This window comes from Electrophorus electricus, chromosome 3 (genome assembly GCF_041902795.1).
Source record: "Electrophorus electricus isolate QZ-2024a chromosome 3, ASM4190279v1, whole genome shotgun sequence".
Classification (NCBI taxonomy): Eukaryota; Metazoa; Chordata; class Actinopteri; order Gymnotiformes; family Gymnotidae; genus Electrophorus; species Electrophorus electricus.
The window spans coordinates 30,983,610-30,998,620 of NC_137499.1; the positions used below are offsets into that span (position 1 = coordinate 30,983,610).

The following is a 15,011-nucleotide window of genomic DNA, read 5'->3' on the forward strand; positions in this document are numbered from 1 at the left end:
AGCAAGACAGAAAGTTTTTTTTTTTTTTTTTTTTTTTGTCTTTTTCAATTTTCTTAATTATCAACAATAAAAAGAGGAACTAAGTCACACCAATTTCCTTTAGTACTATATATACTGCTTTGAAGAGCTCAAAGGAGAGAATATAGGAGCGGGTTGAAGGGGGGGGCTTTTCTGAGACGGACACTCAGGGTTACAAGATGGAGTCTGTGAACAAAAGGCACTTTTTAGGGACAACCTTTAAGATGCTCTGAATCTAACACTACATCACGAAACAAATATTTAGAGTAATTTACACTGGGAACTGGCAAGGGAGGGGGTTTTTGTCAGGGGAGGGAGTGGGGTTCACTTTGTAACTCAAAACATTTTCAGCTCCAGCTATCAAAATATTGTTGTTTTCTTTCTACCAGTGTTTGGCATGAGATGGGAGTCTAAATCAACTATAGCTACCAATAAATTCACATCACATCTCCACATACTCACACATTTTCCCATCTTATTTTTGTTGTATCAGCAGGGTTCGAGGGCATTTGAGCTGTTTTAAAGCATCTCCCAAGAAAAGGGAAGATCTTGTCATTTCATTTGGATGTGTTTTAAAAATTCTATGTACAAAAGCCAACAAAGTGCTAGCTTTGAGTGGGCTAATGTCTTTAACAGAACTGACTGTGTATTGTCGTGGTTTAGAACTCTTGTGACACTGGCCTATACAAAGCAGTGGCGGCTGTCAAGGGGGAAAACCTTTCTTCTATTCAATATTATACCATAGGCAATGGATATCTTTGAAAACAGGAAAATTCTAATTTGCTTTTTAAGACTTTGAATGCCTTTCATTTCCCCTCTAAAGTAAAAGGTTGGGAGAAAAATGCCTTTTGTCACAACCTCGACTAAAATGAACCCCTCCCCCTAGTAAATACTAAACAAGAAATAGAGTAATGCATGATTTTTCTAAAATTTGCTTTATGATAACACTTTTTTTGTTATTTATGTATAATAGAGTTTGAATGTACTTTATGCCATAAGAAGCACCAGTTTCATTTAGTGATATATATTCTGATGGGTTGCATCAGCCATGTGTTTCTTCAGCCCTCCCAAGTTTTGAGAACAAATCACTACAAATAAACATTAAAAAAGCAAAAAAAAAAAAAAAAAAAAAAGAGGAAAGATTACAAAAACAATTCCCAAAACTTACAAGCCTTTTTTTTCTCTCTCCGCCCTGTAGTTTAGAGTCCCGGACCTTTTGGACTTGAAATGATAATAGAAGGTTTTTCTCCCCTCTTCTTTAACACCTTCTAACAATCTAACAGACAAACACGGTTTTCTACCCAAGGCATTGCACATGGCTCAATCAACATACATTATTTTCAATTACAAATACTCCCCATCCAAACACAAAAGAATCAAAAGCTGTATCTTTCTCCTCAACACTACTTGATACTGTTTCCTGTAGAAACATAGTTTCTACAGTTTTTTCCAAGGACTTGTCTTGTGGTGAGTGTAAAACTGGGTATTGGGTCTGGTACTTCTAAACAAATGACTAATTTGTTATGATGAATTATGACTCTGCCATACTTCAGAAAATAACTAGACTGCCACTGAGCTTATTACGCAAACAAAAAAATGTATATATAAATATATATGGATATCTCCTGTATATATAAAGATGTCTGTAAATAGTGAGCTGTCACTTGTTTTGCTCCAGGCATAAAAATTTCTCCCTCCTCTATAGCTTATATGTGAGAAAATAACCTGAATTCATGTTTAACAAATTGCATAATGGGAATACAGAGGCACTTCCATTGATTAGAAAAGCAAAGACCATCGCCATCATAATTCTCATTTAGCAATGCTAGTTCTCTACCAAACTGATGACATGGTCACCTTCCGGCAACAATGCTTCCCTGCAGTGAGATACATGGTCAGGCAGTCCAGTTATTTTGTGAGGTCATTGATTAGAATTACACTGGGAATAAACTCGATGGTTTTAAATCAAAGTGATTTATGGCAATTTCAGAATGGATGTCTAATGGCTGATTAAGATTGCCCTATTAAAAACCAAGGCTTCCCTTTATAATCAATTGGTGGAAGGTGTGTGCGTTCATTTGTGTGTTTCTGGGGCCTTGCTCTGAGCTGTCAGCATTTCTTAAACATTGCCAAATTTTCAAATTGGGTAAACATGCCATTTTACTGAAAGAGATTCGAACACATAACAGCAGACTAAATAATTTGCATTCAAAATGGCTGTGAGGCACCCCACCCCCCTCTGAGCAAAGCTACGATATGTCCAACATTCTTTTGCTCCACAGCGTGGTATTGTGTTCTTGGAACATGGCCATCTGGGAGTGTAAACAGTAAACTCAAGACTGAGAGGAGAAGGGGGTTTCTGGTTTGTCTCTGCCAGCTGTTTTCTGGGGCTTTCTGTATGCCTCATTATAATAATGACACAATAAACTTCATACAAAATGATGTCTTAGAATGTCTGACGAGTGGCAGTTAGGCATAGTAAGCATTTCTGATTTGGAATGTTAAGCTGGAAAAAAGAGACACAAATAATTGCTCCTGACATTCTGGCATTTGTTTTCCAGTGTGATGATTTTTAAAGCAGCAGCTCAGAGACATGGCAGTGAATGTAATTGTGTGTGTGTGTGTGTTTATATATGTGTGTATTTTGGGGTTGGCATTCACCCAAAAGGAGTACAGTTGGTGTTCAATTGGCACTAAGGGCGAACAGAAAGCCTGAATTTGACTCTTTTTGATTGGACTGACTCCATAGGTAGTTTTTGTCCAGATCGTAACATGGAGTAATCATGCTTTTGTTTTCTCACATCGACCTTAAAAGAGAATGCCCTCTATGACTGTGGACTTGTGTCTGGCTAGCGTTAGTGTGACGTCCACTTTTCTGTATTACCATAACAGATTCTGTGCAAATGTTTTTTCCTCCACCTATTATATTTTCAATAGTGCACATGAGAGTAGTGTTTTATTTTCTGCCTTTTTGTAGTGTAATACTTTAGGTTTTATTTAACTTGGTTTTCAATTAGTATTTGTTAGGTTGGCTGTTAAAAGAATGGGCCCGTGGAGATGTACTTCTCTATAGATGTGGTCAGAATGGGGAATTATAGCTACCTTTAGGTTCAACTCTGTGCTGGTAGTGAGTATGTTTAGCGTCTCAGTAATTTGACGTCCCATTAGTTTCTAAAACCATGTTTTTTTCCCTAAAACCTCACCATTGTTGATGTCTCCAGCCATCGCACAATATATCCTTGTTCCTAAGTAACAGATTCTGTTTTTCCTCTTCAGGTTGCTCTTTTGTGTTGCTGTTTTGTTTTGTTTTTTTTGTTTTTGTTTTTTTTTCTTTTTTGCTGATGTTGTTTCCATGGTTTTTGAGAGTTGACTCCATGTCCTCCTTCACCTTGTCATGTGATCCTCTTGTTTTTGTTCAAAATGGAGGGAGGGGCTCATTGTTGTGAAGGCTGACTACACAAAACTGTAAAATTCCAAACAATATCATGCCAAGACTTCCTGGTTTCCTTTGTTGCTCTGTTGGGACAAGAGGGTTGGAGTGCATTTTCAGGTATGCTTTCTTTTTTTTTTTTTTTCCTGTTTTAAGATTCCAGATTGTAGTGATGGGATTTTAAATGCTTGTTGGCAGGCAGGTTTTGTCAGAGGAACCAAGACTGTCAAAACAAAATAAGAAAACAAAGTCAGGTTTAGCTGAAATACAACATATCACACCCCTCAGAAAAGATGCTCTGGAAGCAGCATACAGAACAGCAATCAGAAGTGAGCTTGTCAGTTTGTCCACTAGGTGTCACACTTGACTTGCTGGCCTTGTTGGAGTCTCTCTCCCCACCCTGGCCCTGTCCTCCTATAGGAGTCCCGAGAGCTCTGAACTTCTTGCCACAAAAGCATCATCGTGGCAGTTTACCTGTACACCACAAATATTTAACCAGGACTTGGAGCTAGTATTAAAAAAAAAAAAAATGAAATGGGACATTTGAGCCATATTGTTAGAAGTGCAAGGAGGTTAAGATACCAAGCGCTACATCACTGCTGAAATCTGTGGGCAGCGCAGCTAACCAAGGTCTTGGGCCTATGTGTGGGGGCTGTTTGTGCCCTCGGGCCTGTGTGTGGGACCTGACAAAGTTTTAAGGCTTGTGTTTGGGCTGATAGTACCCTTAGGCCTCTGTGTAGAAGATGACCAAGCTCTTGGACCTGTGTCCGAGGTAGGCTGAGGTCTCAGGCCTGTGTGTGGGGGCTGATGGTGCCCTCGGACCTGTGTTTGGGAGCTGACCAAGATCTCGAGCCTGTGTGTGGGAGCTGACCAATCTCTTGGGCCTGTGTGTTGGGGCTGACCAAGCTCTCGGGCCTGTGTGTTGGGGCTGATAGTGCCCTCGGGCATATGTGTGGGGACTGATGGTGCCCTCGGGGCTGTGTACGGGGGCAGGCCAGGCATGGCAGGAGCAGCAGGAGAGCACGCCACTCACTTGCAGAGTGAGAACACTAACCCTGCCTGAACAGTCGGTTTTTCTAGCCCAGCATGGAAAACGGAGCAGAAGTCGGTCGCCACCCCTGATCTGGCTCTGCTGAGCCCAGGAGAACATTCTGGAAGTCAAGTCTTGGAAACACTTTGCCTCCAGGGGAGCGGCTTTTATTTTGGTTGACTTTTGCGGGTCAAACAAACAACACCCCCCCCTCCCCCGGCTCGAGGGCAGCAGCTAGGCGGAGTACTTCTTCCCTTCTGTGCTGTGCTCCTCCCTCTCCCGACTTTGTCGCTCTCTGTGTAATCCTTGGCAGTAGTGAGCACCCTCTTTCTTAGCCCCCCCCAGACCCTTTTTATTTTGACCCCCCTCCCCCCAACCCACCCCCCAACTCACCCCCTCTCAAGTTCAAGTTCGACTGGCTATGACATCATGTCTGGTTGCTGTGGGCAACCAGACAGTTGGGACGTGACTTCTCAGTTTGCAGCCCTGTGCTGAAACTCTCACCCTTGCTCCTCTTTTGCATTCCCTTCTTCCTAGCCTCAAGAAGGGTTGAGTGTAGGTACCTTGCTTGGCCACCAGGGGGCCCCTCATGCCTACTTTTCAGCGCAAAATATAAGCAAATGTATCTGGAGTTAAAACAGTTGCTTCAAAACGAGTTTCATATGGGGCCTTTGCACATAGATATGAATTCACTGAGCTATGTGTTCAGTGGGTTTAGATTGCTTTCGAGATCATTTGGACAATGGCCTTCGGGGAGAGCATGAGTCAACGCTCAGCCAGTATCATTTCTTCTAACAGGAGTGAAAGAAATCAGCGAACAGAATGAAGGCTGGCAGGAACAGAATGAGTTGGGGTCAGACCCCAGCAAGAGTCAAAAAAGGTGGAGAGTGAAAAAAGGACAAGGAGGGAGAGGAAATGGTCAAAGGCTAACGGGGCGGACCGGTTAGAGTGACTGGGGGGTGTGAGAGGGGGAGAGAGCTGAAGCCCGAGGGGTGGTAGAGCAGGGGAGAGAAGCCCTCACATGGCAGCCATGTGGCGTAGAGCGGGCCGGCTGGGTGCGCACCCGGGGCCAGCGTGGCTGGCGCACTAATGAGTAAAGTGCAGCGGGTAATAGAGGAGGGACCCCATGGTGGCTGCCTGCTTGCAGTGTTCAGATCAACCGCCTGTTCTGCTTACTCTCAGGTACGCTCCACCCAGGCCAGAGAAACAAACTGAGGATCCACAGGAGAGAGGCGTGATGAAGAGAGAGCAGGGAACAGAGGGACCACACTGGAGAGACCACACCAGAGAGAGAGAGCACACTGGAGAGACCACACCAGAGAGAGAGAGCACACTGGAGAGACCACACCAGAGAGAGAGAGCACACTGGAGCAGCAAAATGATGGAAATGAGTAAAGGTATAAAGCACTGTGTAAGTGCTAGAAGAGGTTTACAACAGGTTTTCTTGTCTCTTGTCTCAGTGCTACTCAGTTGTGTGGCTCTGATGGGCAAACGTGTGGATGAGAAGTGTTGATTAGGCTGGATTGCATTAGGAGGGAAATGTTTCAAAGATTGCAACCATCCTTGTATGAAGACAGAAACATGGTTAAGCTTTATTCTACTAACCTGTGTCTGCTGGGGGATGTTTAGAAAGTTGTTGTCCCGTGATCCGATGCTGACAAACCTGTTGGGAGCTGTGGAGCCTGGCGTGGAGTATGCTGAGGAAGAGAATACACTAATCAGCACAAGTCTCATCAAACCATCATGTCATCAAGAAACGTCATTCCAAAACCCAGTTCACAGCTAATGCGAATAAACGTAGCATGTAATTCTTCCAAGCATCAGTAGGTGGCCACATAACTTTTGCCTTTCACAGACAAGTGTGTTTCACAGGAGTTCTTAAAAGGAAAAGCTCCTGTTGCAGCATTTGTTTGTTACTTTACCTGACACTTTACTGCATACATGAGAAGAATGGTGTATTTTTCCTGTTGACAACACACTTTGCAACATATGATATAAAATAAAAGCCTCTCTATTCATTTAGGTTGCAAGGATGTTTCAGTAGGAAAGTGCTGAAGATCAGTATCAAATTTAGGGCAGTTTTAAAGGTGATGGACTCCATGGCAAAAACTTGGCTAATGAACAGGTGTCTCAGATAACTGAATGAGGCAAATATTCACCAGTTCAGTACTGGACACAACGTTTACCCTCGACAGCTTAATTGCAAAAAGTTAACAGAGACAGAGATAGCTGAAAAGGCTTTTTGTTTATTGGCTACCAAGCTATTTCTAAACTCTAGGTCAGTTAGGAGAATTAAAAAGATTATTTTGGGCTAAAAGCTCACATGATAGAGCATTAACAGTTGCCTCACAGAACCCACATTTGTCCCAAGTCGTGTGAAGTTATTCAAAAGGTACATACCACGGGATGTCCTGAAACTAAGAGAACTAAGATTTTCAGTCTGACAAATTATAAGATGACAAACTAAGATTTTCAATCTGACAGAGAATCTCTCTGTAAATGGATGAGTGCTATTTACCTCATGGAAAAAAATGTGCCAACCTCATTTAACAAACAGAACTACATGATAAAACAGTCAGTGATGACATCACATGCCCCAGTGGGATGTACTTTTAGGACTGCAAAGAGGTTTAAGGATATTAGCAGGGTTGGATGTATGTAGCTACATGTCTGTAAATCACAAGTTGTTTTGGGTTTTTTCAGGGTCAGTTAGATGTAAACAGATGACAGACTTTAAGACGTTGACAACAACAAAACTAGAATCAAAAATCAAATGGAAAAAAAGTAGAAGCACGAAACAGAACATAAAAAAGTGCTCCGTCCAGTGCCCCCTCTGTGGTGGGTCAAAAGCTTGATGATGCCAATGCCAACTTGCCCCATACACCACCTCCTTTTTAACAGCCCCAGGGTACTGATCCAAGACCAGTTGCTCATTTAAGACGGATCAAAAATGGCGCAGGATCTATGAGCGTCATCACTGATCCTGAAACAGCACTGGAGTGGCCCGCCACAACTCCACATTCTCAACACAGCAAGTCGAGCCACAGCTAGAACTGAACCAAATGGAACTCAAAGCAAGCCAAAGTAAAAGTGAAAAGTACAATGTGTGGGTTTCATTCATTTAACCAGTCTGATCTGAGTGTTCAATGTGGGAGCGTGAAGGCAAATAAAGAAGGTGATTCGAGTCCACATTTACTGCCCTAAATTTGTACCCTTCATTGAGTTTCCTTGTGGCTAGTCATGACAGGAAGTGAACTGGCTGCAGTGACTATGAATGCCACTGGTGGCTAAAAAGGGGGTGCCAAAGGGCATCTACGGGGGGGTTGCACTGGGGTTACTATACCGAGAACGAAAAGGAATCCAAAGAATTGGTGGAGTGCTTCCACGGCAATCCGGACTTCATTCGTTGGGCTCGACTGATTCTAGCCACTGGGGATCAGCATAGCGGCATACGGTGGCCATGACTGCTGGTAATAAGACCTAGATGGGCTTCTAGGATGGGGAGCATGGCTTTTCATATCAAAATCCCAGCGGTTAGCAATGCTGAGCTAATTATAACCCATGCGGAGGGTCAGAGCATGAAACTCTAGCTTACGAGGTGTCAACTAGATGGAATGGGGCCACATGAAGATTTGAAATGAACAGAGAGGTCGTGCTTGGGGTGACCGACAGGCTTACCATTGGTCAGGTGAGGCCTTGTCATGGCCAGTAGGGGCTCATCGATGGGTTGGTCCCAATTAGGGATTGGTGAGATGGGCGGGGAAAGGGTGGGGTCACTTACACGGAGATGCGGGCGAGGTGAGTCCGCCATCGAGGGGCGTGCTGCTGGGTTTAGAGTCGGGCATTGGGAGGGGCACTGGACGCGCCACAGGGGGGGGCGGAGGCAGTAAGAAGGAGCCGGGCATTTTGCTCTGGCCACTCCCGTTAGGCTGCAGACGACACAGACAGGGTGAGGAGTGTGGACGCCGCCCTACACCCCGCAGAACGGCAACACCACGCTGGCTCTCTCCAAGGAAAGATGTAGTGGGGGGGAGGGGGGGAGGCGGTGGCTGAAGGTGGTGGGGTGTTGAAAGGGGGGAGGAGGGAGGACAACCAAAAAGGATGGCGAATGCGTGTTGGCTTTGGTTATGGAGGCTCGTGTGAGTGTGTGTGTGGGTGTGTGTCCAAGTCAAAGATTCACCACAGGCACAGAGACTGGAGCAGTGAAGGAGCTGGACAAGTCGGGATGGGGGGCTTTCAAACGATGGCAGGAACACAAAAAGAGAAAGGCACGCGGATGGCGGGGCCGGGTTCACACGAATGAGCTCAACTGAAAAGGGCGGAGACAAAGGCTACAACAGCAACACCGATGGCAAAAGCGGAACACAAGGAGGAGTGTGTGCTGCGTTGAATGCATTGAGTGTATGCCGAGGTTGCGGTGTAGATGGGGTTTTACTGAACAGGTGAGCAGAGAAGCACAAGGAGGACAAAAAAACTTTAAAGTGCTAAGAGCACATGGTAGATAATAACAAAACAGTCAGTCTTAAACCCAAAGGCTTGTCTTTTCATCTCAGTTCGCATGTATTCCAGACCAAAAAGCCCCCACGCTTTCAGTGAGAAGACAAGACAGAAACCTCTCAAAACGTTATTAAAAGACTAACCTTGTCATTTCTGAACAACGAAATGCTCTTTCATCAAGCATAAACAAATGGTGATGTATGAAGAAAGCAATTATGCTTTGAAAGAGGTCTGAGGTATGAAAATTCAACACCTTTTAAAATCACTACCATTATGGAAAAATGTGTTCAATGCATGTTCAACAAGGAGGAAACATACTGATGATCATAGACAATGAAAAATAGTTTGGCTGTTTGCAAAAAAGGAGTAGGGAGTCTGCATTCCAATATTTTAAAAGAAACATGAACAAAAACACTGGAAAAAAAAAAGAATTACAGGAATGCTGCTTTTTGGTAAATTTACATCAGAGTGTAGACTCCTACCTTTTTTGTGTGAAGCCACATTTATGCACAAGATAGTCATTTTCATTTGCAAACTGCTTTGCCATAATGATTACCTACTTCTTTACAATGACTGGCCACGAATATTTGTTTTCCAATTTTTTACAGTTTCTATCTTTCAATTAAAAAGGTTCTTTGTAAACTGTTTCTTTCCGCTCATCACATAATTAACAATCTTTGTGAGATAAATCATATGAGATTGCAAAGAAGAATCAGGAAACTGATAGGAAAGTCGGACCCCTGACCCAGATCTGAACCCCCCTGATAGGAATGGCCGTTTAGTCATAGATAATGTTGCAATGTCTTGTAAGGCTTATCTTTCCTCAATTTAAAACCTCTAAATGCTCCTCTAATCCAAGTGCTAATTTACTCTGAGTCTTTCTGCAGATTCTTTCACGTGAGCTGAGAAACAAGAGCAGCTTTTGTAGCACTGCAGAGTGTAGGTGAGCTCTGGCTGTCCTGCACCACGTGCGCCAGCTTTGCAGGGGCTTACCTGGCCGCCAGCCTGGCCCGATCCGTCGGCACACACGAACTGCACAAACTCCTTGAGCGGGTCCTGCCCGGGGTGGTGGTGGTAGCGGATGGTGGGGTGGGTGAAGTAGGGGCTGGACTGCTGGATGATGGAGGGAGAGGGGAAGTGCAGAGAGGAGGCAGAGGCACGGGGGCTCCCTGCAGAGAGACGGACAGCGAGAGAGGCTGGCATTAGGCCCACGCGACTACATCCACTACCACTGCATATGAACATGGAAATGGACTCTCTGCACAGCGGCATGACGGACGTGGTCCGAACGCAACCTTTTCATAATGGGGCTGACAAATAGATATGCAAATGGTGTTTGTGTTCGGTTTGTGCAAAAGCAAGCATAGGTGATGTCGATGAAAAGAATCTACTGAGGTGGTAGTACACAAACACACACACACACACACACACACACACACACACACACACACACACACACACGCGCATGCACGCGTGTGTGTGTAAGTCATAAAGGCAGGTACTAGTGCCTGACCTAAGTACAATGTTTCACTGTCTAAATGGCCAGTGAGTATTCCTCATCATGGCTGTCACACTTTGCCATTCAAAAGATCTTTTAGAGGCATCTTTCTCTTTCTACAGAGGTATGTGACACCTGCAAACATACTTCCAAAAAGGTGTTGGAAAGAGCTTGAGCTGCGCGCTGATACTTTAACAGTAGGTGTCCCTTCAGTTTGATTGGCATGTGGGGGGTGGGTAGATTGGGCAGGTTGGGTGAACCCTCGCCCTCGTTGTCTCCTGGCGTGCCAGCCTCCTTTCCTCTGCCCAGCAGGCTCTCCAGCTGCCCAGGCAGGCCTGCCAAACACCCCCGCTCCCCCAGACGAGGGCACCTCACTCGCGGCCAAAGCCTCGTGCCCCCCTGCCGTTCGGCTCAGCCCCACCACCCCCTCTCTCCCCACCCTGCCGGTCGGCTCCCGGATCACCCGCGCCGCAGGCTGCTCCCCTCGCTGCCTTTCTTTATCCATCCTTTAATCCCTTTAGGGAGTGGGGCAGAGGCCAGGGGCGCTGGCGAGGGCAGTGCCTCTGGAGCGCAGGCTTACAGAGGAGGGCGCTCCACACAAGGGCCGGGCTAGCTTAAGCCACACCACAGGTCATGGTGGGGAAACGGATCAGATCGGTGGGTGCCACCAGCGTCCAGGCACTGCGAAAGGCTCAGGAGGAGCGAACGCAGCTAGAGCGGTGATTGAGACAGAACGCCTGGTGCCCCGATCACATGGCAGATTAGTGCATTTCAGTGCAAACCCAGTGTGTGTGCAAAGTTACTCCAAATCCAGCGTTGGCTCTGGTGCCCAGATTGGAATGGGCATAGACAGCTTGCCTTTATTTTGTAGGTATGCTCTCAAAAGAAGGGGCACAGTGTCGAAAACAACTGTCATATGAACAGAATTTACCTTCCCATCTACAATTATTCCATGTGTCATTAAAGCTCTTAGTAATGGAAAAAAAATGTATGTAACTTTTACATCTGTTCATCCTTAATAATTACATTATTTCTGGATGCCTTTGATAACCATGGTAAATAGATTAATAAACATTTGGTACTTTGTGTTTTGCCTTTTACAGAAATGGCACAGACCTATGTAGACACCAATGATTCATTGCTTTAGAATCATCCAGGTCTTTTAAAGTAAATGGTCCTCTTGCCTTGTCTTTTTCTGTGGGTTGTTTGGCACAGATGCATGCATTTGGTTAGTGTTTGTTGGATTAGGTGTTTGATGGGTTGGCTTGACAGTTGTTTTTCCAGAACATTCTAAATGCAACTGCCAAATGATTTAAAGGTTTGAAGTTGTCTGAAACACACCAACATTCCAGATTGGTCCACACAATAATTAGGGACAGTAACTTTCTGTAATAGAAGAGAATTCAATCTCCCTCTGAAGGCCATTAGATCACTCAGACTAATATAAATGAAAGTCTTTAAAATAATTAACAAAGCTTTTGAGAACCTCAAAGCATTTTGCATGTAGAGACCTGAATGAGTCCAAAAGTATACGACTGCACCCTCATACCAGAGAGAGATGAAGTCCACCACCATGGGAAGAAAGCACCTGACCACAGACAGACTGACAGACAGACAGACCAGCCTTCGTTACTTTGTTTAAAAAAAACAAGGACAGGAAGAGGGTGAGGGAGGAACCCAGAAGCGGGTGAGGTAAGAGAGATCCCAAACACAGCCACCCAGCCCTGACCCGGCCCCGACCCACCACAGCTACCGCAAAACATGGTCTCACCTCTTCCAGTAGCCAAAGGCGACTTCTGAGGGGACCCGGAGGGAGGGCGGAAGGGTGGGGGTGGTTGGAGGGGTGAGGTGGGGGGAGGTGTTTAGGGGCTCTGAACTCTCACCTGGTCTCACTCCTGCCAGCATGGGCAGTGGGTGGTGGGTGAACGGCATGCGAGCAGATCTCGTCTGGCCGGACAGAGCGCTGAAATCGAATTTCCCCGCCTTCTTAAGAGAACCAGGCGACGAGAGTCCTGGCAAAAATGGGATCAACAAAATGGCAGAACAGAGATAGGTGGTTTTAATGAAACAGGCTCTGTGTTTGGACCTTGGCTTGATCTGTATGCTTTAGGAGGGAAAAAAAAACAAACACCCGAGTTGAAGCAGCAGGTGGAGAAAGGGGGTGGGAGAGGGTTGGAAGGGTTCTCTAGGCAGACTGTCAGCGGGAAAAACAGCTGAGGAAGGCCGTGGTAGCAGGTCCCATGCGACCACTTTTTTACTTTCATCTGTCTGTCTGTATGTCTGCCTCTCTCGCTACTCCACAATGACACACACACACCCATATGCATATATATGCATCCCTCGAGCAACGATAGGACACACACAAGACTATGAGCATGATGGAACTCAGTAGAGTGCTTCGTAACTTATCCTTATCCTATTCCCATTGGCAGGGCTGCACAGTTTTCTCAACTAAAGGCCAACATCATCCAAATTAAAGTACTACACATTACAGAAAAAGACCCAATGAAATTAGTAAAAAGGTGAAGCATTTTTAATGAGCCATCTATTTCTAAACCCTCTAATTGTAAGTCACTAGTAGGATCCAGTATGCTACACATTGAGCAACCATTTAGTTGCTTCCAGTAGATACCATTTGGATGGATATTAATTGTTCACAGAGCTTTAAAAGTGACACTTTTTTTTCCATGTCACCATTGACTAACTCTCCAAAAAGTGAAGTACCATAGCAATTCACCAGCTATGTAAACAAAATGATCCAGAGTCAGCTTCAACGTAAAGGTGAGTGAAAGAGCTGTGCTGATATAGCGAATCCATCCTACAGTCTGAGAGCAAACACAACCCCTTTTATAGGTCTTCACGGAGTTGAGCTGCCGTCCTGTCAGAGCAAGCTGTTCTCGGAGAATGGTCTGAGACAGCAACACACTGCCTAACGAGAGGAGGCTGGGGGGAGTGAGGGATGTGCGACTAACGACAGAGGAGGTGTGAGAAGCGGAAGGAGAGAGCGGTCTGATGGCATGTGCTCCTCATATATAACGGCACATTAAAGTGTCCTCCCGCTTCTATAAACGTCGGCCCGAAAGCCGCAGGGCCCACGATCGGGCTGACGAGCTAGTCCAACGTTTGGCAAAAACAAACAAGCTAAGTATACACTAGGTTTACCAAGTGACCCAGAAATGCAGCCAAAAGTGTCATGGCTGGGGGAATGAAAACGAGTCTGTTTTATGATCAGGACTTCTTGTGGCTGGTTTTGAGGGAAATTATTTTGATATATGGTAATCCAAACACACAGTTTAAGATTCTGGGGTTTGTGGCACTGCCAAAATGGTGGGTAGTTCTTTCTGTGACCTCCATGAGCAAGGCCCATAATATTAATGTGAAATCTAATGACTTGCTAGCCCCCTCATCTCTCTCTTTCTGTATGTCTGTCTCCTTCTTTCCATCTCTTATGAGTCATTGGACACGAGGTTCAGAGACAAGGAAGCACAAGGATGGTCCCCCGTGAGACATGATAGGCAGAAGCAAGCAGGCATCACCGGGAGATCAGAACTAAACTGTTGAATTAAAAGTTGTCAACAAATGGAATCCCTGTTTACAAGCTTAAGCGTACATGTACCACACTATTCAGTGTTCTTAAAGACCAAGCTGTGCAAATGAAGCAGAGGAAAATCGCAATCTTCAACCGCAACACTTCAGAGAGAGAGAGAGAGAGAGAGAGAGAGAGAGAGAGAGAGAGAGAGAGAGAGAGAGAGAGAGAGAACTATGACATTTTGCATTTAGTGTTATAGGATTAATTCCCTAAAATAAACAGGCAGACCCCCCCCCCCCCCCCCCCCCCACACACACACACACACATACACACGCATGGTCATACTCCATTAATGCATTTTAAATAAAGAGGATTTGGGATTTTTTTAGGAGAGATGTTAAAAGCCATAATGCTGGCTGAGGAAGTGGGGAGTTCAGCTATGACACAGACCGTCATATTTATTTATGAGGTTCTGACGCACATCATACTGTTTTCATCTATTCTGATACCCTCGCACGACTTTGATATTAACTAATATCTCAACTTTCTTCTCAGTACCAGAAGTAACTGTAAATTGTGTTCTAATCAAAAATCTCAATAATCAATTATCATCCTGCTTGCTGAACAGGCATGGGCTATCTCAACAAAAGCATTCTGAGTGAAAATCATACTTAATGACTTAAAAATGTGCCAATATTATTCCAGATACACCAAATAATATATAATTAAATGGTGTCCATACAATTAGAAATTAGAGACTGTTCCGTGTTGCTGAATTAATGAATCGTTTAGCATATGTCTCTGTCAGTGGCCGGAAACAGACGCTAAATAACAGCCTTTAGAGTTAAAGCCGACAGAAGTTTCTATGATCTCCTTCTTCCTGTCTACACATATGTGTGTGCGTGTGTCTGTGTGTGTGTATGTATAATATGTGTGTTTATGTGTCATTTGTTATTTCTCTTTCTCTGTCCAGTTTTTGGCACAACATGCCAGTGTACTGGCAGCCAAT

General features: G+C 44.8%; 1 protein-coding gene across 18 annotated transcripts in view; it reads right to left on the minus strand.

Moving 5' to 3' along the window:
• Window positions 1-3,561: 3,561 nt before the first annotated feature.
• Window positions 3,562-15,011, minus strand: part of nfixb (nuclear factor I/Xb) — a 105,546-nt gene continuing 94,096 nt past the window's right edge. For 9 of the 18 annotated variants that reach the window (XM_081711067.1, XM_035526130.2, XM_081711066.1 and 6 more), the window contains 5 exons: window positions 12,357-12,485; window positions 9,969-10,144; window positions 8,260-8,407; window positions 6,084-6,175; window positions 3,562-3,671 (listed from right to left, as the gene is read on the minus strand). In XM_081711067.1, the coding sequence (XP_081567193.1) occupies window positions 3,657-3,671; window positions 6,084-6,175; window positions 8,260-8,407; window positions 9,969-10,144; window positions 12,357-12,485 (560 nt within the window). In that variant the 3' untranslated portion in view covers window positions 3,562-3,656. The remainder of the gene's footprint in view (window positions 3,672-6,083; window positions 6,176-8,259; window positions 8,408-9,968; window positions 10,145-12,356; window positions 12,486-15,011) is intronic. The other 9 variants (XM_081711071.1, XM_035526180.2, XM_081711072.1 and 6 more) reach the window with 3 other exon arrangements.